Source organism: Lucilia sericata, unplaced genomic scaffold, assembly GCF_015586225.1.
Source record: "Lucilia sericata isolate MDLA Ls3-8-SP2 unplaced genomic scaffold, ASM1558622v1 Contig000344F_arrow, whole genome shotgun sequence".
NCBI lineage: Eukaryota > Metazoa > Arthropoda > Insecta > Diptera > Calliphoridae > Lucilia > Lucilia sericata.
This window is the reverse complement of record NW_023994364.1, coordinates 252,483-275,588: the sequence shown is the minus strand read 5'-3', so window position 1 is coordinate 275,588 and position 23,106 is coordinate 252,483. Positions and strand designations below refer to the sequence as shown.

General features: G+C 26.5%; 1 protein-coding gene across 29 annotated transcripts in view; it reads left to right on the top strand.

Moving 5' to 3' along the window:
* Positions 1 to 23,106, top strand: part of LOC119603873 (gamma-aminobutyric acid receptor subunit beta) — an 82,804-nt gene that overhangs the window by 50,791 nt on the left and 8,907 nt on the right. For 22 of the 29 annotated variants that reach the window (XM_037956131.1, XM_037956118.1, XM_037956111.1 and 19 more), the window contains 3 exons: positions 1,304 to 1,386; positions 11,656 to 11,793; positions 21,966 to 22,250. In XM_037956131.1, coding sequence (XP_037812059.1) covers positions 1,304 to 1,386; positions 11,656 to 11,793; positions 21,966 to 22,250 — 506 coding nt within the window. Of the gene's footprint in view, positions 1 to 1,303; positions 1,387 to 6,013; positions 6,152 to 11,655; positions 11,794 to 21,965; positions 22,251 to 23,106 lie in introns of all 29 variants that reach the window. The other 7 variants (XM_037956132.1, XM_037956121.1, XM_037956120.1 and 4 more) reach the window with 1 other exon arrangement.

Here is a 23,106-nt window from a genome sequence, read left to right as displayed (position 1 = left end):
ATTGACACAAATATTAAAAAAATGCATATTTTTCATCCCTGTTTTTAAAGCATGTTCATAATTTATAATTTAATTTTCTTTATTTATCAACTACTTAAAAAAATACAACAAATACGTTAACATTTATAAAGAAAACAATAAACAAAAACAGCAATAACTAAATCAACAAAAAGCAAATACAAATAATAATAATACATAAAAGTTTACATAAAGTGTGTTTTGCTACACCATTAAAAGGTTTGACTAATGGAGAAATTTCTGCTAAGAAAAAAAAAGCTAAAAAAAACACATACAAAGGAAATTTCTCCAGTTTTAATTTTTCTACTACCTTAAAACAAGAATCTGTCCAAAAATCCCCCTCCAACAAAAAGCAATATAATAAAATAAAAAAAACATACCAAAGAAATCCGAAACCTAACAGAAAGCTAAACAAATACTTGACTCTAGTAAAGGATTCTACACAGGCCAAGAGTTTGTAAGTTTGTTATAAAACACTTTAATAAAAAAAAACATAAAGGCTCAAAAAAAACGTAAGTATATTAATATAAACTAAACAAATAAAGCCAATTAATAATTTATCAAGTACCCTACATTATTACTCAATTCAGCAAATTTCAAACTCAAACTATAAACTCCATACATAAATGAAATATAATAAAATAAAAATTAATTACCATAATGCAGCAATAAGTTATGTAAAGTTCTTCTTAAAAGTTTTAAATCAAAACTATTAGTTACCCTTTAGTAATCAAAGAATTTGAAACTAAATAATTTAACTCTACACCAGTATGAATGTTGTAATGAAATAATTATATAGTTTATTATACTTTTTTTATTTTTTTATATAATTTCTCTCACACACTTAACTCTCTTAACAACTATCTCTCTCTTAATCTATCTATCTCTAACTATTTTCGTACATCACGTTTTTCCCTTTTAAGTTTTATTTAAAATAAATATGAACTTTTGTTAATTTCATCCAATTGAACTCGCTAAATATCATCACAAATTGTCTAGTATGAAAACTAGTACTAAACTAAATAAACTTGTATTTCGCTCTTTTAAGTAACACTTGCTCTTGTAAAACCAAAAAAAAAATAAATTAAAAAATATTAATAATAACTTATTAGGTAAAATGTCTCGTAAATAGTTTAGCAGTTATGCTAAAAATGCTTTCAATGTCATTTGTTTAATTGTTTTTTTTTATCTAAATTTAAATTCTATATTAATAATGTGTATTTCTGTTTTTCTCTCTCTTTTTGTGGTTGTTGATAAATGATCATCATGTAAATATTTCTCTTAGATTGACTATTACTGCATCATGTCCTATGAATCTACAATACTTTCCTATGGATCGCCAATTGTGTCACATCGAAATTGAAAGTTGTAAGTACCAGTTTTTTATTATTACTCTTATGGAAATTATCAGTATTTTATGTATGTATTTACTACCTAAACAAACAACCATATTAATTTTAAAATAAAACATTACACTCTATACCAAAAAAAAGAAAAAAGTTTTAGTTTTATGAAAGAGAAAATCAAATCAAATAAACTCATTCAGAATAAAAAAATTATGTAATTTAGAAAGAAGTCCTTATGATATATAGTTTGGAATTCCAATATTATATAGTACGCCAAGGCGTATGAGTATTATTTTTAAAATAAATAATAGTCATACGCCCCATTGCAATATATAAAGCAATTACCTTGAACAGAACAGACAGCAGTAACTAACTAACTAACTAACTAACTAACTAACTAACTAACTAACTAACTAACTACTAACTAACTAACTAACTAACTAACTAACTAACTAACTAACTAACTAACTACTAACTAACTAACTAACTAACTAACTAACTAACTAACTACTAACTAACTAACTAACTAACTAACTAACTACTAACTAACTAACTAACTAACTAACTAACTAACTACTAACTAACTAACTAACTAACTAACTAACTAACTAACTAACTAACTAACTAACTAACTAACTAACTAACTAACTAACTAACTACTAACTAACTAACTAACTAACTAACTACTAACTAACTAACTAACTAACTAACTAACTAACTAACTACTAACTACTAACTAACTAACTAACTAACTAACTAACTAACTACTAACTAACTAACTAACTAACTAACTAACTAACTAACTAACTAACTAACTAACTAACTAACTAACTAACTAACTAACTAACTAACTAACTAACTAACTAACTAACTAACTAACTAACTAACTAACTAACTAACTAACTAACTAACTAACTAACTAACTAACTAACTAACTAACTAACTAACTAACTAACTAACTACTACTAACTAACTAACTAACTAACTAACTAACTAACTAACTAACTAACTAACTAACTAACTAACTAACTAACTAACTAACTAACTAACTAACTAACTAACTAACTAACTAACTACTAACTAACTAACTAACTAACTAACTAACTAACTAACTAACTAACTAACTAACTAACTACTAACTAACTAACTACTAACTAACTAACTACTAACTAACTAACTAACTAACTAACTAACTAACTAACTAACTAACTAACTAACTACTAACTAACTACTAACTAACTAACTAACTAACTAACTAACTAACTAACTAACTAACTAACTAACTAACTAACTACTAACTAACTAACTAACTAACTAACTAACTAACTACTAACTAACTAACTAACTAACTAACTAACTAACTAACTAACTAACTAACTACTACTAACTAACTAACTAACTAACTAACTAACTAACTAACTAACTAACTAACTAACTAACTAACTAACTACTAACTAACTAACTAACTAACTAACTAACTAACTAACTAACTAACTACTAACTACTAACTAACTACTAACTAACTAACTAACTAACTACTAACTAACTAACTAACTAACTAACTAACTAACTACTAACTAACTAACTAACTAACTAACTACTAACTAACTAACTAAACTAACTAACTAACTAACTAACTAACTAACTACTACTAAACTAACTAACTAACTAACTAACTAACTACTAACTAACTAACTAACTAACTAACTAACTAACTAACTAACTAACTAACTAACTAACTAACTAACTACTAACTAACTACTAACTAACTAACTAACTAACTAACTAACTAACTAACTACTACTAACTAACTAACTAACTAACTAACTAACTACTAACTAACTAACTAACTAACTAACTAACTAACTAACTAACTAACTAACTAACTAACTAACTAACTAACTAACTAACTAACTACTAACTAACTACTACTAACTAACTACTAACTAACTAACTAACTAACTAACTAACTAACTAACTAACTAACTAACTAACTAACTAACTAACTAACTACTAACTAACTACTAACTAACTAACTAACTAACTAACTAACTAACTAACTAACTAACTAACTAACTAACTAACTAACTAACTACTAACTAACTAACTACTACTAACTACTAACTAACAAACTAACTAACTAACTAACTAACTAACTATACTATGTATAAACTTTTTTTAAGGAATAGAATATTCATTTCAATTTAAACCTTTAGAAAATATATTTAAATCAAAGTTAATTGTTTTATACTAATAAATTGCTTTAAATTTCCTATTAAATCCAACAAAAACTTAGGACTTCTTTCTAACCCAAAACAATTTTTATTCTTTTCTAAAAAAATACAAAAAAATTCGCGCTGTTTGTTCGTTAAAAAATACGTTTTTCAACACATTTGAAATCCAATCAAACAACAATAGACCACTCAAAAGAAAACCAAAACTCTATATAAAATTGAAACAAACGAAAAATCAGTTTTATTTTCACAACGAAATCAAACAAATAACTTTAAACTTAAAAAAAAAAATGAGGAAATTATTTCTTTTTCTAAACTGGCACTAAACTACCACTTGCTTTTTTTAATAAAAATTCCAATAACAAAACAAAACCCGAACTAAAACCAAAATATAAAAGTTGAAAAAAAAAATAAGAAATAAAAAAGCTACTAATATTTTTATAAAGATTAAGAAAAAAAAATAAAAATAAACTCAAATTAAATAATTAAACTATATATTTTGTTTAATTTCCTTTTTTTCAATTAAATTTTGTTTTTATATTTTGCCGTATAATATTTTTTAAAAAAAGAAAACTAAACAGCCGAAAATGTTTCAAGAACAGGAAAACAAAAAGAAATTTCTATTTAAAAAATTAAAAAAAAAATATTAAAGAATTGTATGTCAAAGAGTTAGTTTTGAGTTTTATAAAGACATTTTCTTAAATTTATTAATGTAGTTTTTTAATTTAATTAAACTATTTAGTTGGTCTATTATTTATTTAAAAATTCATTTGAGTAAAAAATATCACTAGAAGAACTATTTAAAAACTACTAAAAGAAACAAATTTTTTGGAATTTATCTTTTCTACAACAACAATTTTCTTTAACAAAAACTAAATTCTTTGAATAGAAATTCTAAATTGTTTAAAACTAAAAGAAAAAAAAACATTTTCGGTTTAGCTAAAATTGGTTGGTTTTCGGTCGCCTTCTCTAATACAGCAACCGCAGAAGGTTGATTCTTAACAATCAAATGTATTTTACAATTATTTACAAAAATACAAAGTCGAAAATTACCATAACAAATTACAAAACCAAAAGTAGAAGTTAAAAGACAAAACAAAAACAATTATTTATAGAAAAAATTATTTGTTAAAAACATTTTCAAAAACAAACAAAAACAAATCATTAATATTCAATAGTTGGTTAAACAAAATTTTAATCGATTGAATTATAAACAATTGAAAACGGTCGATAAACATTTTTGGTTTTTAATTTGATTAAAGCATTTTCATTCAAACATTTTATTGCCTCTTGGAAGAATCTTCTTCTAAAACGTATTATTTTTTTCCTTAGATCTTTTTTATTTTAGTTTCAATTTTCGTTTGTTCGTTTACATTAAAACCAGTTGCAATTGTTTTTGCTTTTTTGGAAAATTTGCAAAATCTGGTACCAACCAAATCGTATCAAATCATCCCCCTCTAAACTTTTAACAAAAACTAACTAAAATAATAACAAAATCAAAAAAAAAAAATATTCTTATAAAAAAAAAAAAAAAAAAAAAAAAAACAAATTTCAAATATTTTAAAATAAAAATCAAAAACTAAACGAAGCACCCACCACCACCACCACTATCAATCAATCACCACCCTTTTGTGTCATTAAGCCTGAAAGATTTATTATAAAAAAAATAACATTAAAAAACGTAAATATTATTTCAAACACAAATTATTAAGTATCATTATTAAAAACAACAACAACATATTGTTTAAACATTTCTCTACAAAAACACCTCATTACACATTTGCATAATTATTATTAAACGATTTCATTTTTTAAAAATAAAACAAGTTATTTTTTATTCCAATTAAATGATTTTTTTATTTGGAATTTCTATTTTGATTTCCTTAAAAAAATATTTAAATTTCGAAAACATTTTTATTTTTTTTTTACAATTAAATTTTATTTTCATAATTTATTCATTTTTCATTATTGCAAAAAATATACAAAAATAAAAAAAAATAAAAACAATTTTAAACTTAAATTGGGATTAAATGTCATTTTTATTATATTGTTATACTTTTTAAAATATATAAATAAATATATATTTCTTTTGTATGTGTGTATGTTAACGTATCGTATGAAATCAAAACAAATCACTCGATCAAATCATCAATCAATCAAACAATCAATCAATCGATCAAACAATCAATTAATCAATCAATCACCCAATGACAAACCAAATCAAACAATGTTACAAATTTTAACAAATTCAAATGAATCCAATGAAACCATATGAATTGAATTGACAAACAAATCGAAACCAAAACCAAAATCAAATCCAATCAAACCAAATCAAACGAATTGAAACCAAACGAAATCAAAACCAAAAAAAAATATAAAACAAACTAAACCTCATTAAACATTTGAATTATTAAGTCGGTTACACGATGAGAGATATCCGTTACTTCTGGAGAGATGGACTGAGTAGTGTTGGCATGAGCAGTGAGGTCGAACTACCGCAGTTCCGCGTCTTGGGACACAGGCAGAGGGCGACCGAAATAAACCTAACCACAGGTACCCTCCATTCAAAACAATTTCCAAACAAAGCTTTTCTTTTTGTATAAAAATCTCCTTTTTTGTTTCTTTTCTCTTTTGTGTATTATTTTCTTTATTTTTATTTCCTTTATTTGTGTTTTCTTATTAAATGTTTTTTTACGAACCAAATACACTATGAGTTTTTTTATTGAGTTAAATTTTTACGTTTTTGTAAAGTCTCATAACAAAATGTCATTTAACACCAACTAACACTTTGAATATTTTAAGAATTTTAAAATAATTAAAATAAAAAAACTACAAACAATCAATCAATTTTATATCTAACTCAATTTTTGTGATATAAAAAATTACGAAGATGAAAGTTTCAATCACATGCGCTATCTGTGCCGACTAATAATCGTCTATTAAAATTTAAATTAGTATATTGTCAATTATATAAATACAAAAAAAGGGTCAAGTTTTTAAAAAAATGTATCATTTCAAACGAACCCTGATTAAAAAAGGCTTTTCATCTGAATTTCAACCCAATGTTTAGTAATAAACTACACAAAACACTTTATGCTGACACATGATTTGTGGTTCTCCAAACCCGGATTTTAAGACGAGTCAGTCTTGTTGCAAACGAATGAAATTCTCCTTATGTTCTTGCACAGCTTTAGTTCAGTTCTATTTCAGTTCTAGTTCAGTTCTAGTTCAGTTCTACTACAGTTCTAATTCAGTTCTAGTTATAATTCTGGTTCAGTTCTAGTTCAGTTCTAGTTCAGTTCTAGTTCAGTTCTAGTTCAGTTCTAGTTCAGTTCTAGTTCAGTTCTAGTTCAGTTCTAGTTCAGTTCTAGTTCAGTTCTAGTTCAGTTCTAGTTCAGTTCTAGTTCAGTTCTAGTTCAGTTCTAGTTCAGTTCTAGTTCAGTTCTAGTTCAGTTCTAGTTCAGTTCTAGTTCAGTTCTAGTTCAGTTCTAGTTCAGTTCTAGTTCAGTTCTAGTTCAGTTCTAGTTCAGTTCTAGTTCAGTTCTAGTTCAGTTCTAGTTCAGTTCTAGTTCAGTTCTAGTTCAGTTCTAGTTCAGTTCTAGTTCAGTTCTAGTTCAGTTCTAGTTCAGTTCTAGTTCAGATCTAGTTCAGCTCTAGTTCAGTTCTAATTCAGTTCTAGTTCAGTTCTAGTTCAATTCTAGTTCAGTTCTAGTTCAGTTCTAGTTCAGTTCTAGTTCAGTTCTAGTTCAGTTCTAGTTCAGTTCTAGTTCAGATCTAGTTCAGTTCTAGTTCAGTTTCGTTCTAGTTCAGTTCTAGTTCAGTTCTAGTTCAGTTCTAGTTCAGTTCTAGTTCAGTTCTAGTTCAGTTCTAGTTCAGTTCTAGTTCAGTTCTAGTTCAGTTCTAGTTCAGTTCTAGTTCAGTTCTAGTTCAGTTCTAGTTCAGTTCTAGTTCAGTTCTAGTTCAGTTCTAGTTCAGTTCTAGTTCAGTTCTAGTTCAGTTCTAGTTCAGTTCTAGTTCAGTTCTAGTTCAGTTCTAGTTCAGTTCTAGTTCAGTTCTAGTTCAGTTCTAGTTCAGTTCTAGTTCAGTTCTAGTTCAGTTCTAGTTCAGTTCTAGTTCAGTTCTAGTTCAGTTCTAGTTCAGTTCTAGTTCAGTTCTAGTTCTAGTTCAGTTCTAGTTCAGTTTCTAGTTCAGTTCTAGTTCATTCTAGTTCAGTTCTAGTTCAGTTCTAGTTCAGTTCTGTTCAGTTCTAGTCAGTTCTAGTTCAGTTCTAGTTCAGTTCTAGTTCAGTTCTAGTTCAGTTCTAGTTCAGTTCTAGTTCAGTTCTAGTTCAGTTCTAGTTCAGTTCTAGTTCAGTTCTAGTTCAGTTCTAGTTCAGTTCTAGTTCAGTTCTAGTTCAGTTCTAGTTCAGTTCTAGTTCAGTTCTAGTTCAGTTCTAGTTCAGTTCTAGTTCAGTTCTAGTTCAGTTCTAGTTCAGTTCTAGTCAGTTCTAGTTCAGTTCTAGTTCAGTTTCTAGTTCAGTCTAGTTCAGTTCTAGTTCAGTTCTAGTTCAGTTCTAGTTCAGTTCTTCAGTTCTAGTTCAGTTTCTCTAGTTCAGTTCTAGTTCAGTTCTAGTTCAGTTCTAGTTCAGTTCTAGTTCAGTTCTAGTTCAGTTCTAGTTCAGTTCTAGTTCAGTTCTAGTTCAGTTCTAGTTCAGTTCTAGTTCAGTTCTAGTTCAGTTCTAGTTCAGTTCTAGTTCAGTTCTAGTTCAGTTCTAGTTCAGTTCTAGTTCAGTTCTAGTTCAGTTCTAGTTCAGTTCTAGTTCTAGTTCTAGTTCAGTTCTAGTTCAGTTCTAGTTCAGTTCTAGTTCAGTTCTAGTTCAGTTCTAGTTCAGTTCTAGTTCAGTTCTAGTTCAGTTCTAGTTCAGTTCTAGTTCAGTTCTAGTTCAGTTCTAGTTCAGTTCTAGTTCAGTTCTAGTTCAGTTCTAGTTCAGTTCTAGTTCAGTTCTAGTTCAGTTCTAGTTCAGTTCTAGTTCAGTTCTAGTTCAGTTCTAGTTCAGTTCTAGTTCAGTTCTAGTTCAGTTCTAGTTCAGTTCTAGTTTCAGTTCTAGTTCAGTTTCTAGTTCAGTTCTAGTTCAGTTCTAGTTCAGTTCTAGTTCAGTTCTAGTTCAGTTCTAGTTCAGTTCTAGTTCAGTTCTAGTTCAGTTCTAGTCAGTTCTAGTTCAGTTCTAGTTCAGTTCTAGTTCAGTTCTAGTTCAGTTTCTAGTTCAGTTCTAGTTCAGTTCTAGTTCAGTTCTAGTTCAGTTCTAGTTCAGTTCTAGTTCAGTTCTAGTTCAGTTCTAGTTCAGTTCTAGTTCAGTTCTAGTTCAGTTCTAGTTCAGTTCTAGTTCAGTTCTAGTTCAGTTCTAGTTCAGTTCTAGTTCAGTTCTAGTTCAGTTCTAGTTCAGTTCTAGTTCAGTTCTAGTTCAGTTCTAGTTCAGTTCTAGTTCAGTTCTAGTTCAGTTCTAGTTCAGTCTAGTTCAGTTCTAGTTCAGTTCTAGTTCAGTTCTAGTTCAGTTCTAGTTCAGTTCTAGTTCTAGTTCTAGTTCAGTTCTAGTTCAGTTCTAGTTCAGTTCTAGTTCAGTTCTAGTTCAGTTCTAGTTCAGTTCTAGTTCAGTTCTAGTTCAGTTCTAGTTCAGTTCTAGTTCAGTTCTAGTTCAGTTCTAGTTCAGTTCTAGTTCAGTTCAGTCTAGTTCAGTTCTAGTTCAGTTCTAGTTCAGTTCTAGTTCAGTTCTAGTTCAGTTCTAGTTCAGTTCTAGTTCAGTTCTAGTTCAGTTCTAGTCGTTCTAGTTCAGTTCTAGTTCAGTTCTAGTTCAGTTCTAGTTCAGTTCTAGTTCAGTTCTAGTTCAGTTCTAGTTCAGTTCTAGTTCAGTTCTAGTTCAGTTCTAGTTCAGTTCTAGTTCAGTTCTAGCTCAATTCTAGGGTAGTTGTAATTAAGTTCTAATTCAGTTCCTTCAGCTAAAAAAAACTTTGTAGAAATCAACCATGTTTGGCATAATTAATACTCTTTGTACTCGGATAGAGTTTCTAGAGGAAGTCTGAATCTAAAGTTATTTATTTTCCTGAATCATTAGATTTCTTTTAATATTTGACAATATACAAATATCTACTTTTTTAATTAATTGAAAAATCTTTATATGTGATTGAATCTTTAACTATCACTCTCCTTAACATTTGTCGTTATTATATGTTTTGTAAATACTAAATTTATAATTTCAATAATTTCAACATTATAGAAGCACCTTATTTTGTTTATTTTCAGTTTGTTTTTTCTTTTTTATTTAAATTATTTTTTATAAATAACAACAAATTGTAGCAAAGATTTAAAAAAAAATAACAATAAAAACTTAAAAACTCATTGATTTCTGAGATTTTGTATGCAAAAACTCTTTTAACCTCTTTTGACAAACAAATAAAAAGTGCCAACGTTTTGAGATCTTTTTTCCAAACCTTTTGATAGAAAGTTTAAATGAAAAAGTGAGGTGAAACAAATAAATTAAAATGAAACTGAATACTACACTTTTTCCAATTTTTTTGCTTGGGTAGGCTGATAAAATGTTTTCTAAAACACAACTTCCCCTCTCCCCCTTTTTTTATGCAACAACATTTTATGTTTAGCAATATGATTAACAACAACACTTGAACAAAAATTATTAAAAACAAAAAATAAAAATTCAATTATTTATATAATAAAATATCAACAAAAATGCTCTGGAGGGTTTCGTTATACATACTTTTTTTAATGCATTTAGAAAAACTAGTTAGCATTTTTTAAATACCATCATAAATATTCAAATATTAAATTAAGGGTATTCATTAAACGCAAGTATTTTTAGAGAGAATAAATATATGAGAAACAAAGAAAATTTACAAATATTTAAAAAATTTCAAAATAAATACTAAAGCTTTTAAGTATTTGTAAGTTTGAAGTGGAAAACTAAAAATGCTTAGGCGAGTGAATACCCCTGCTATAAATTCAAATAGAAATGAACATGAAATAGAAAAAAAAAAACAGTTAACACAAGAGCACCTGAAACTGCTTTTTATATAGCTGAATAAACAAAAAGATATAAAATATTTAATATTATTTAACAGCAGCAACAATTTTAGCTACAACAACAACAACTTATAAAATGGTTATTAAAAAAAACAAAAAGAAAAACTTAAAATAAAATTAAGAATTCGTTAATAATTTAGAACACTTAAAATTATATATTTAAAATTTAAAACAAAAACAAAAAAACGTACTACCAACACTACTACTGCCAATATGAACAAACAGTAGCTTTTAAATAATTATCAAACAATTATATTTATTTTTTTAAATAAATAGAGAATTTTATTTAAAAATTAAACAAATAATTAACGCTTTTAAATAACTTTTTTTGTATAAACAACAAATAACTTAAATATACAACAAAAGCAATGTATAATAAAACAGCAAATCTAAATATTTTTTAATTTTTTTAAAAATTTTTCTTTTAACAACAACAAATTCTGAATGAGACTATTAGTGAACAATGAACAGAAATAACTATAATTTAATATAAAATTAATTCTTTATTATTAAGAGAATAAAGAAAATTTTATTTACAATTTAGTGAAATAAATTTTTAGTTTATTATTAATAAATAATAGTCTCATCTAAATTTTGTTTTTTTTTCCTTAATATTTATAAATACAATATACAAAAAATACAACAAATATTTCTTTTTCTTTGTTTATATGAACATTTTCTCTTTAACCAAAAATATCATAAACTGAAAAACAAAAACTAAAATATGAAATAATGAAAATATTTCAAATTATTTTGAAAACAAATGAACCACATTTTATGCAAAATAACAAAAAAATATACAAAATTCCTTTAATGCAACTTCAACTCAACTTTAACTCCTCTTTTTAAATTTTAAACAAATTTAAAAAAATACAAACAAACAAACAAACTGTACATACAATATTTTTTAAAACAAAAACAATTTTAATTGAAAAAAATATTAATACAAAACAAAAATCGTACAAACAAAATTAAATCCCCAAAAGTCGGCTATACGATGCGTGATATACGTTATAAATGGAATGAAGGACCAAACTCGGTTGGTGTCTCGAATGAGGTTTCGCTACCACAATTTAAGGTCTTGGGCCATCGTCAGAGAGCTATGGAAATCAGTCTTACCACAGGTACCTGTAGACGGTTACCGAATTTAATAATTATACTTTTAAACTTTATTTTTTTTTTTCTTTAAATACCTCCCCTTCCCCCTTTTTCAAAACTTTTTTTCTTTTAATTTACTTGACTTGATTATAATATGAATTTCTCTATTAAATCATTTTTCTGTTTTCTGGATTTAGTTAAAAGAAAAACAACAAAATAATAAATAATATTTTAATTTTTCGTTTTTCTTCTGTTTGTTAAGTAAACAACAAAAATTACAAATTGAGAAAGCTTTTTTAAATGAATTTAAAATAAATATTTTTTAAAATTTTTTGCAATTTTAAAAAGTTGAAATTTTATAAAATAAATTCAAAAGCTTTTCTAAAACTTTAGCTTTTAATAAACTAATAAAAATTTAGTATAATTAACTGACATTCTGCTCCCGAATGTTAAAAGAAAATTGAATTCAAGAAAATTTTTATAAAAATAATTCGAAACTTTTCCTAAAACTATGTTTTTCATAAATAAAACATCTTTAATATCAACTTCCTAAAATATTGTCATGATTCGATTGTAATTTATTATGGTTGCAGCAATCATATATCTGGTTGCAGCAACCATATTTTGCTTAAATTTTTATTCAAACATTTGACATAAACATATATATGTTTACAGAAAACAAGTCTATAGCATATAAACATTTCAAAGATGATTTTAAAACAAAATATATTAACGACAGCCAGATATATGATTACCGTAACCATAATATTGTTAAATTTTGCAGTTAAAAGTCCGCTTTCTCTTTGTAATATTTCAAAAGAAAAACAACAAAAGAAAATTAAAAAAATTAATTTAAATTAAATTGATTTAAATTAAATAAAGCATGAAAACGCTAGCATTTAATTAAATAGATTTCTTCAGTTTTTATTTGTAAATTTTATACTTTTGTCATATTTTTTATTACAAAAGAAAAATTATAATTTTTTTCTTTTTTTTAAATTTTATCATTTTTAGTTAACACCTCAGTTCTAAATCAGCTTTCATGGTTTCATAACAAGAATATATAAAAAAAAGAAACAAGAAAAAACAAAAACAAAGAAAAAATATAAAAAATAATGACACCAATCGATTTAATTTTAGAGACATTAATAAATTCAATTACAAATTTTAATTAACAGTAGTTCTATGCCAGTAGTTGCCAACATTAATCCGATGTAAAGGAATGTATCATACATTTATTTTATTTCTATAAAACTCTCTCTCTCTCTATGACTTACTCTCTCTTTCCAAAAAAAAACAAATATTTTAGTAAATAACTAAATAATTTAATCTTATAAAAAAACTATTCAAGCTTTTTATCACTTAGATTTTTTATTACAAAAACAAGTTAGAGTCCTAAATTCGGCCCCAGTCGAATCATTAATACCCTCCACCCCATAGAAAAAAAATGCATTTTACACCATAAAACAAAAAAATAAGACTAAATTTAATTTAAAAAAAAAACACGCTAAAACACAAGCCGTTAAAATCATGACAATTTGACGTTTAAAAAAAATTTAAACAAATAATATAAAAAAACACATTAAACATTGGTATGAGTATTTTAAAGACAATGACAAATTGGTCGAAATCGTAAAAAAAGCTGTAAAATTTAAACTTGATTGAAAATGAAATTTGAAAATTCAGTTGGAAAAAATAACAAAAATACACTTATGGTCAAGGTTGGTTACTAAACTAAACAAAACATGAAAAAAAATCTAATACATTTTTTTAATTTTTATTTTTGTTATAACAATTTAAACATTTTGTTCTAGCAACCAAAAAAACTCAAAATTTTATCAATCAAAAATTGTTTTTTTTATTTTGATTATCTCTACATTCTAACATTTTAAATACTTAATTTCTTTGCTTATCTTTTTTTTATTTGAATACAAAATTTCTATCGTAACCAACCTTGCTACTAATTAAACACATTTGGTACAATTAAAAACAAAATATAAAACTACAACAACACTTCCTTTTATCAAAACTTCTACAAAATTTTATCTCCCATATTCATGAGAAATTATTTAATCTGAATAAAATTATATATTCATTAAAATTGGTTTATAACAATCGGTCAGTTTTTTTTTTCTCCCGACAATAAGACAGGAAATTGGTTTTAATAAAGTTTAACTGTTTATAAGCGGCTTATAGCTGAAACTTTAAAATCCTTTATTTCTAAGAATTGCGAGCTATTGGCTAAAAGAGAGATTTCCAAAGGTCCTCCTAAAATAGAAAATGAGACATATTATTTTTTTAATATAAGATTTTGGTATCATACTACATGGTTTTAGAATTTTCCTATATCCGGGATGTTAAATTATATCAAAACCGGACCAACCATTTAGTAATTAGATATTTATTTTCTCCTCTTGGATATTCCCCCTTAAATATATTGTCGTCAACTGCACGCGTCGAACATCTTTACAGGTATTCATCCTATATCTTGCATTCTGTACAATCATCGGAACATTAATTTTCTCTATCAGATGAGAAAGTAAGATTTGGGATAATTTTCAACACTTCGCAGGTGCCCTAATTTATAGCAGGCTTGGGGAGAATGATTACAATTCCAAGTAATTGTAATTGGCGAATTTCCAATAATTATAATTACAAATAATTGTAATTGGTAATTGCTCAATTACACATTACAAGTATGCAGTTATAATTGACCATGTAGTGAATTATTTTATGTAATTATTACCTCCCAGGGCTGTTTTATAGATCTCTAAACCATAGACCTTCGCTCTTGATGTTTGAGCAGGAGATCAGTGATGACTATCTGCTATGAGCAGAACTTTATAGTTCATTTTTAGTGGGGGTTTAACAGCATGAAAGTAGGGCACCAATTAGTGTGTCAGTATCACCTGTATGAAGGCGGGAATCAGTTTTTGCTAGTGACCTGGTAACCAGAGCAGTTCCAGGCACGAATGGTTCGCTATATAGTCAAGAGACATCCGACATTCGCAAACCAGTGTGGGTGTCGTGTAGACACCTGAAAAAGTTTCTATTGCAGATTTACTGTCAGTACAAATTGGATATTTCTGTTGCACATATAGCCTATAGTAGCCCAACCAATATACCGCTTCTTCTATAGTCTGCAAAACGATACGATGTAGCTTAAAACACACCCTCGGGAAATGAAGAAACTACCACCCACACCGGTACAGGAATTGGAATCGTCGTGTTTCCAAGATGTTTCGCCACTCTTCCTCATTTATTAGGAGGAAGAGTGGGGGATGTAAGTAGTATCCCCAGGATGGAAGCACAATAATTGCGGTTAGACTTCAGACGCCAGCAGCAGTCTGCCACCTGAGTTTAATGCCAATTGTTTGGCCATCAGATCGGCGGGCAACCTGCGCATAAAGACGAAGTGCACATGTAATGGCGTACTACGAATCGCACCAGTGATCATTATTGCAGAGGCGTGAATTTTTCCAAAGCTTTCCACCATACGAGTGTAACATACATCAGAATAGGCTTTATTATCCATTTCGCAGTCTTGGGACTTAGAGGCTCCCGCTTTGACATTTAGATTTCATGATAATTTAGAATCAAGAATTATACCTAGATACTTTGCACTATCAAAGAGTATCAGTTCTACTCAGTTTGGGCGAAAAAGTGGGAAGAGGGAAACTTGTATATTTTCGAGAATAGAACAAGTTCGTTTTTCCCAGGATTATATTGAGACCACTGTTGAAACTCCAACGACTCAGTCGGACGCTTTTGAACGTCTCTAATATATCTCTATTGGCATCAACCAATGATAACTCAAATCGCCTAGAATACTTGGGGTCCTATCCAGCCAATAACATTGCTTCTGTTTTGCACTTTGACAATTATGTTTCTATATCTGTCAAAAAACAAGGAACTTCAAATATGTTGGGTTATTTACAGTCATAATTTGAGTTCAAATGACTACGGCGCCAAGGTCTAGTTTCAACAATTTTGTACAGATGGAGAAAAGTTTTGCACTGGATGAAGTTTTGAGCTTTCCTCTCCAATTTCTACGCTTGACAAGAGGGCTCTCAGATATTCATAATTAGAATAGTTGTCATTATTTAAACCCTTAAGGCGTATGATACCAAAATAGATTAAAAAGAACATACTAAGATTTTAAAGTTTTAGACAAATTTACTAACAAATTTAATATTAACAGAAGTTGAATGTACATATCGAAAAAACAGGTCCTGAAAATCACAGCAACACACAAATGTTTTCCCTTTCTATTCTATAGATCATTTAAAAAAAATGTAAATAAGTTTTGACCAAAATTTATTTTTTGTTAGATTATTTCTTAAAATTTTATTAGCCATTTAACATAATGCATGTGTGTGTGTGTTAAAAATCCGAACAAAAGCCACTAGCCCGTAAATTCTTAGGATTATTTTTCTTTTATTTTCAAGATGTTTGTTTAATCAAATGATAACCGTTGTAGATTGGTAAAAATAAGAAAAAAAAAACATATCATTACAACTCTCTATCATAATAATAAATATTTATAAATAAAAACAATATTTAACAAATATCATCAGCATTGTCCAGATCGCTTAAACTATCCTTCAGACCCCCCATATGTAATGCCCCCATTAATTAACAATCCATTCATAGCCTTTTTAATCATATTATATATATATATACTTACTATACTTATATATTGTGTGTATGTAAAGTATTTACATTGAAACGTAGTTCTGATAAGACGTAGCCCTGACGTACTCCTGAATATATTTGTAATTCTATATACATACATATCATTGTGTATATGTATATGTGTATAAAATTACTACGCGATTTGAATGCTGACCTTATTTTGTTACATTTTTTTGAAAAGAAAAAAAATGCAAAAAATAATAATGAATTTAAAAATAAAAAACAAAGAAACCAATTTTATTTCAACTCCTTGAAACAACATTTTTTTGTATCAAACTAATTTTAAAGCTCAGTTAACAGTTAAAGGAAAATACAACACAAGTTTTCTTTCTATATTAATTTAACTATTTGTCTATATATAACAACACCAAAAAAACACCAACAACACCAACTTGAAAAAATAAAGAGTAAACAACAATCAAGCAAGTATGAATAAAATAATAAATATTTGAATTTAACACTTACGCGTTGCCAAAAAAAAAAATTAAATATTGTTATATAAGCAATATAAAAACAACAACAACGACATGAAATATTTGTGTATTTTGTATTTAGAAAATAAAAATATTAACAACAACTTTGACATTTCAGCTCCAATTTGGCTCATTTTCTATTAACTACTCGTACCAGTTTATAGACAGCACAAAAAAAACAACAACAATCAAGCAATTCACAATAGTTGTTAAAACTATAATCTAGCAACTTATGTGAATTGTGTAAATATTTGAATTTTGACTTTAATGCTTAAAAGACTTGGACCAGTTAAACAAAATTTTTAAAATTTACAGACGTTACAACCAACCAACCTATCTCTATGTATATATGTATGTATGTATTTATCTATCTATAAAATCATAACCCAAGGTGGAGGGTATAATTTGACATAAATAATTAACCAAACAAAAAAAAAAGCATTTTTATATCACCACCTAAATATTAGATTTTTTTATTATTATTAATTTTTTTTAAATAGCTGAAAATACAACTAAATTCAATAATCAACTACTTACTACTACTACTTATATTTTGCAAAATATTTACTACAAAAAAACATTAATTATAAATCTAACTTAACTAACTTATAATATAAAACGCCCTCCCAAGCATGCACTCATCTAAAATAATAAAAAAAAAAACAAAACTATAAAAAAAATTATTTAAATATACTACATATAGATATATTTATACTATACAATACTATATACTTATATATACAACTATATATGTATGTAGTTACCAGTATTTTCCAAAAACAAAACAACAAATATCGTTTAAATTAACATAGCTAACCAAACCAATCTACCAATCAAATACCAGAAACAAAATCAAAAATAACTAAAATATATAAATAACTATATATATACTTACAGACCTACTAATTCTGCTAAATTTGTTTGAGAAATTATTTTTCTTAGAACGCCAGCAGCTGCCTTTAGAAAACAAACCAAAAAAAACTAAATATCATTAAAATCAAACCAAAAACAAAAAAACGTTTTAAATTTTTATCAAAATATTTAATATTTAAATAAAAAACTAGAAACTATTTAATTTTTCAACTCAAAATTGTCATAAATGCCATTAACCTACATTAACTATGCTACAAATTCTTTTTAGTTCTTTCTCTCATTTTAGTTTTTAATTTTTTTTTTAAATGCTGGATTTTAATTTTTTTGTTTTTTTTTATAAACAAATTTTCTTAAAATTACTTTATGATTAATAAAATCCAGTTTTAATTGCAATCAAATTTTATAAATTTTTAAATTTTTTATTTATTTAAATTTTTTATTTCACTAACACTTTATTTAATCATTAAAGCGAAAATCATAAAAATAAATTAAATAATTATCGGCAAATAAATTGTCTTAAAACTATTTAATTTAAATACTAAATATTAGATTCGAATTGTGTGTGTAAAAAATGCAACTCTGTTCAAAATTTGAATTAATTGTTTAAAACTTACCAGGTGTTTAAAACTCAGATACACCCGTACTCACACGCGTATAAGGAGCAAAAGCAAAAGAGAGCAAATATGCCCCTCTCTCCCCATGTCTGGTTAATAACAGACAAACAGAATTTGAACCACTAACCACCAGATGCGATAGAGGCCTAGGTGTTGACTAACTAACTAACTAACTAACTAACTACTACTACTAACTAACTAACTAACTAACTAACTAACTAACTAACTAACTAACTAACTACTAACTAACTAACTAACTAACTAACTAACTAACTAACTAACTAACTAACTAACTAACGACTAACTAACTAACTAACTAACTAACTAACTACTAACTAACTAACTAACTAACTAACTAACTAACTAACTAACTAACTAACTAACTAACTAACTAACTAACTAACTAACTAACTAACTACTAACTAACTAACTAACTACTAACTAACTAACTAACTAACTAACTAACTAACTAACTAACTAACTAACTAACTAACTAACTAACTAACTAACTAACTAACTAACTAACTAACTAACTAACACTAACTAACTAACTAACTAACTAACTACTAACTAACTAACTAACTAACTAACTAACTAACTAACTAACTAACTAACACTAACTAACTAACTAACTAACTAACTAACTAACTAACTAACTAACTAACTAACTAACTACTAACTAACTACTAACTAACTAACTAACTAACTAACTAACTAACTAACTAACTAACTAACTAACTACTAACTAACTAACTAAACTAACTAACTAACTAACTAACTAACTAACTACTACTAACTAACTAACTAACTAACACTAACTAACTAACTAACTAACTAACTAACTAACTAACTAACTAACTAACTAACTACTAACTAACTAACTAACTAACTAACTAACTAACTAACTAACTAACTAACTAACTAACTAACTAACTACTAACTAACTAACTAACTAACTAACTAACTAACTAACTAACTAACTAACTAACTAACTAACTACTAACTAACTAACTAACTAACTAACTAACTAACTAACTAACTAACTAACTAACTAACTAACTAACTAACTAACTAACTAACTAACTAACTAACTAACTAACTAACTAACTAACTAACTAACTAACTAACTAACTAACTAACTAACTAACTAATTAACAAACTAACTAACTAACTAACTAACTATCTAGCTAACTAATAATACTTAATTAAATAGTCTATAGACTATTCCATTAACTTGTTAATAGGGGTAGACTACTGTCAAGTCCATGGACTAGTCTTCAGTCTAGTATGCTGATGAGTTATTATTAGACTTATATATTTACTATACTTTGTACTAGTCTGGACTTGCTTATTGTCTATTGACTATAGTCTAGTCTATGGACTTGTCCAATGACTAGTCTATAAACTAATCCGTTGACTAATCTATGAACTAATCTGTTGACTAGTCCATTCATTGATTACACATATAAATATCAAAAGCGTATACTTAATACGTATACGTACAGGTGCAATTTCACATTGTAAAGCTTTCAACTTTAAGTTCTTTTTTGGTTTACAATTTCTGGTCTCTATGGTAAGAGCTATAACTTTGACTCAAAGAGTAAACCAAAATTTTTCGGTTTGGTATATATGAGACTGAGAAAATGATCACTTTTATGCAAAAATGACACCGATTCCCCAAAACTTTGGGGCCCATAAAAAGTGCATATCTTTAGCAAAAATGGGACATACAGGTAATTTTTTTGGTCTTTTATCAAATCTATAGATTAATCGGTTGACTGATCTATTGACTAATCTAAAAATGTACTACTCTACAAACTACCAAATGGAATATCATATTGGCTAGTCTATGTACTGCTCTATTGTCTAGCCTTTGGTATAAATAGAATAGAATTTCATCTTTCCAAAATATTTTATCTAATTTTTTTTCTTAAACTTATTTTCGATGAAACTAGAACCATAAATAGAATTTCATCTTTCCAAGATATTTTATCTAATTTTGTTCTTAAACTTATTTCGATTCTAAACAATGGAATCTTGAAATGTGAAATGTCAGATCTGAACTGTTAAATATTGGAAACACCAAAATCGATCAATTGCCCAGCCACCCGCTGCAAAAAAAACTATTTAAATGAAATAGGCTCACGAGGGACCTGAAAACTTCGATAACGATTATTATCGGGGGTTTTCATTATCGATTATTATGAATCGTTTTCTAAGTCTATTTAACTATGTCCGTCCATCCGTCTGTCTTTCCATGTAATTAAATTGGAGGCCGCAATTTTCAAAATAATTTGATGATATTTGTCACTAAACGTATTGATAATGGTTGAGATCGGTAACCCTAGCCCCCGCTTACGATTTTCATAATGATCGGTCTCAAAGTCCCCATACCAAGGCCTACTCAGAAAAGTACTTCAACGTCGTTAATTCATTTTAAACATTATAATTACGATTATTCTGCATAATCGTATTTATAATGTTGATAGTATCGATCCATATTTGACCCTAGCTCCCATATAAAGATTCCTTCAGAAATCAGGAGAAGGGTATTCTTGCCTTAAGAAAGGTTAAATACCTAGATAAATATGAAAGTTTACAACAATTAATAAAAATTTTGAACAAAAAGAGTTACATATACCTAATAATCGGAAATGTATGAATCAATTTGTCTATGTTAGTTCAGTAACTTAGCATTCCTGTTAACAAACTGCTCCCTAATTATAAACAACTAGAAGATAAGAACAATATTAAAAAATATGAATGATTTCTGGTTAAAAACTTTTAATTCGAAACTAATTCATTAAAAAAAAAAAAAAATTAATAAATTTAATTTATTTTTATGCATTAATAGCTTTTGTATAGAGACGCTTAATTAACAAACCATTTCGAAAATGCGTGTGTGTTTGCGTTAATTTATATTTAATTACTACATTAAAATTTTCATTTCGCACTTTTTTCGAAAAGTTATTTTAGTTTTATTTTTTTTTAATAATAATAAATAAAAAAACAAATAATTATTTAAACAATTTTTTCCTTTATTATTTTCATATTTACTAAATGTTTGCCCACTAGTATAAAAGTTTGTTAAAGATTTCAGTTAAATTATTTTATCATAATTTTATGGGTCTTGTGGTCTTCTTACTTGAATTTTCTTTTGAATAATATTTATTACAATTTTAATTTACCATATATTAATATAAAGTATTATTATATTATTATTATATTTATAATATCACTAATAAATAAATAATTTTACTTTCTTTTTTTTAAATAAATTTGTTGATGTTGTTATATTTTTTAATTAAGATTTTTAATTATAGTTTTTCATTTGTAATGTTCAATGTTTTACTTCAATTTTTATTTTATTTTTATAAAATTTTTTTTCAGTTTTCGTAATAAAAATTTATTAAAATTATAATGAAAATAATATAACATATTATTCCCCTAATAATATAATATTTTTTTCTCTTTTACAACAACAACAAAAAATACAAATAAAATGGATTTTTTTATTGAAAACTGCTGCTGAAAAAAAAACAGGAAACTATTCTCGTTTGGCATGCGAGATACAATTTGTGCGTTCGATGGGTTATTATCTTATACAAATTTATATACCCTCTGGACTGATCGTTATTATATCATGGGTATCATTTTGGCTTAATCGTAATGCTACGCCTGCTCGAGTAGCTTTAGGTGTCACTACTGTGTTGACAATGACAACGTTGATGTCGTCAACAAATGCTGCGCTGCCAAAAATTTCATACGTTAAATCGATTGACGTTTATCTGGGAACATGTTTCGTGATGGTCTTTGCCAGTTTATTGGGTAAACAAATGAAAACTTCTCTCTCAAACTATTTAAACTAAATTTTATTTTTCACTTTTTTGTATATTTATGAGTTTTTATTTTTCGAGACTTTTTTTTTTTTTTTTTTGTTCTACTGTAAATTTTGTAGTTTTACAACAGAAATCACTAGTGTAATGTTAATAATTTGCTGAAATTTTTGTTAAACAAATTATTAACATTTTTGTAGAGATTTTTGTTAAATTTTTTTACAATTTTATTTTTTATTTATAAAAATTTTAACTTTTCTATCAAAATGCTAAGACCAATTTTGAAAACATGTACTGCTCTGAAACTGGTACATGTTACTCTTTTTTGACACATATATTTCTATATATATATATTTTTAACTATTTTTTTTATTTTTAACTTAAACTAAACATAATTTTTTTCTTAAATTTTTTTTTCTTGAAACAATAAACTGAAAAACTATTCAATTTATTATTTCGAAAAGTAAAAAAAAAAACACTCACCATTTTAAACCAAAAAATTTTTAAGAAACAAATAAAATAACAAACACCCTATCACCAAAGAGCACTTCAAAATAAACGTACTAATAACTACACTTCAGATCCAAATATAAAACGAATAAAGTTTTCTTTAACAACCCATATAAATTGCCCAAATAGTTACACTCAAATAAATATAAAATTCTTTTTGATTCTTGATTGATTTTGATTTCAATTACAAATGTCCTTCAACTTTGTACACTTAGAGAAAAAATATGGTTCAACATACACTTGATTGCAGTGATTAAAATAACTTGCAGACTTGGGGAATGCTTAAACCATTAAAAGTAAATGTAATTAATTAGTTTTTAATAACAATTACTTGCAAT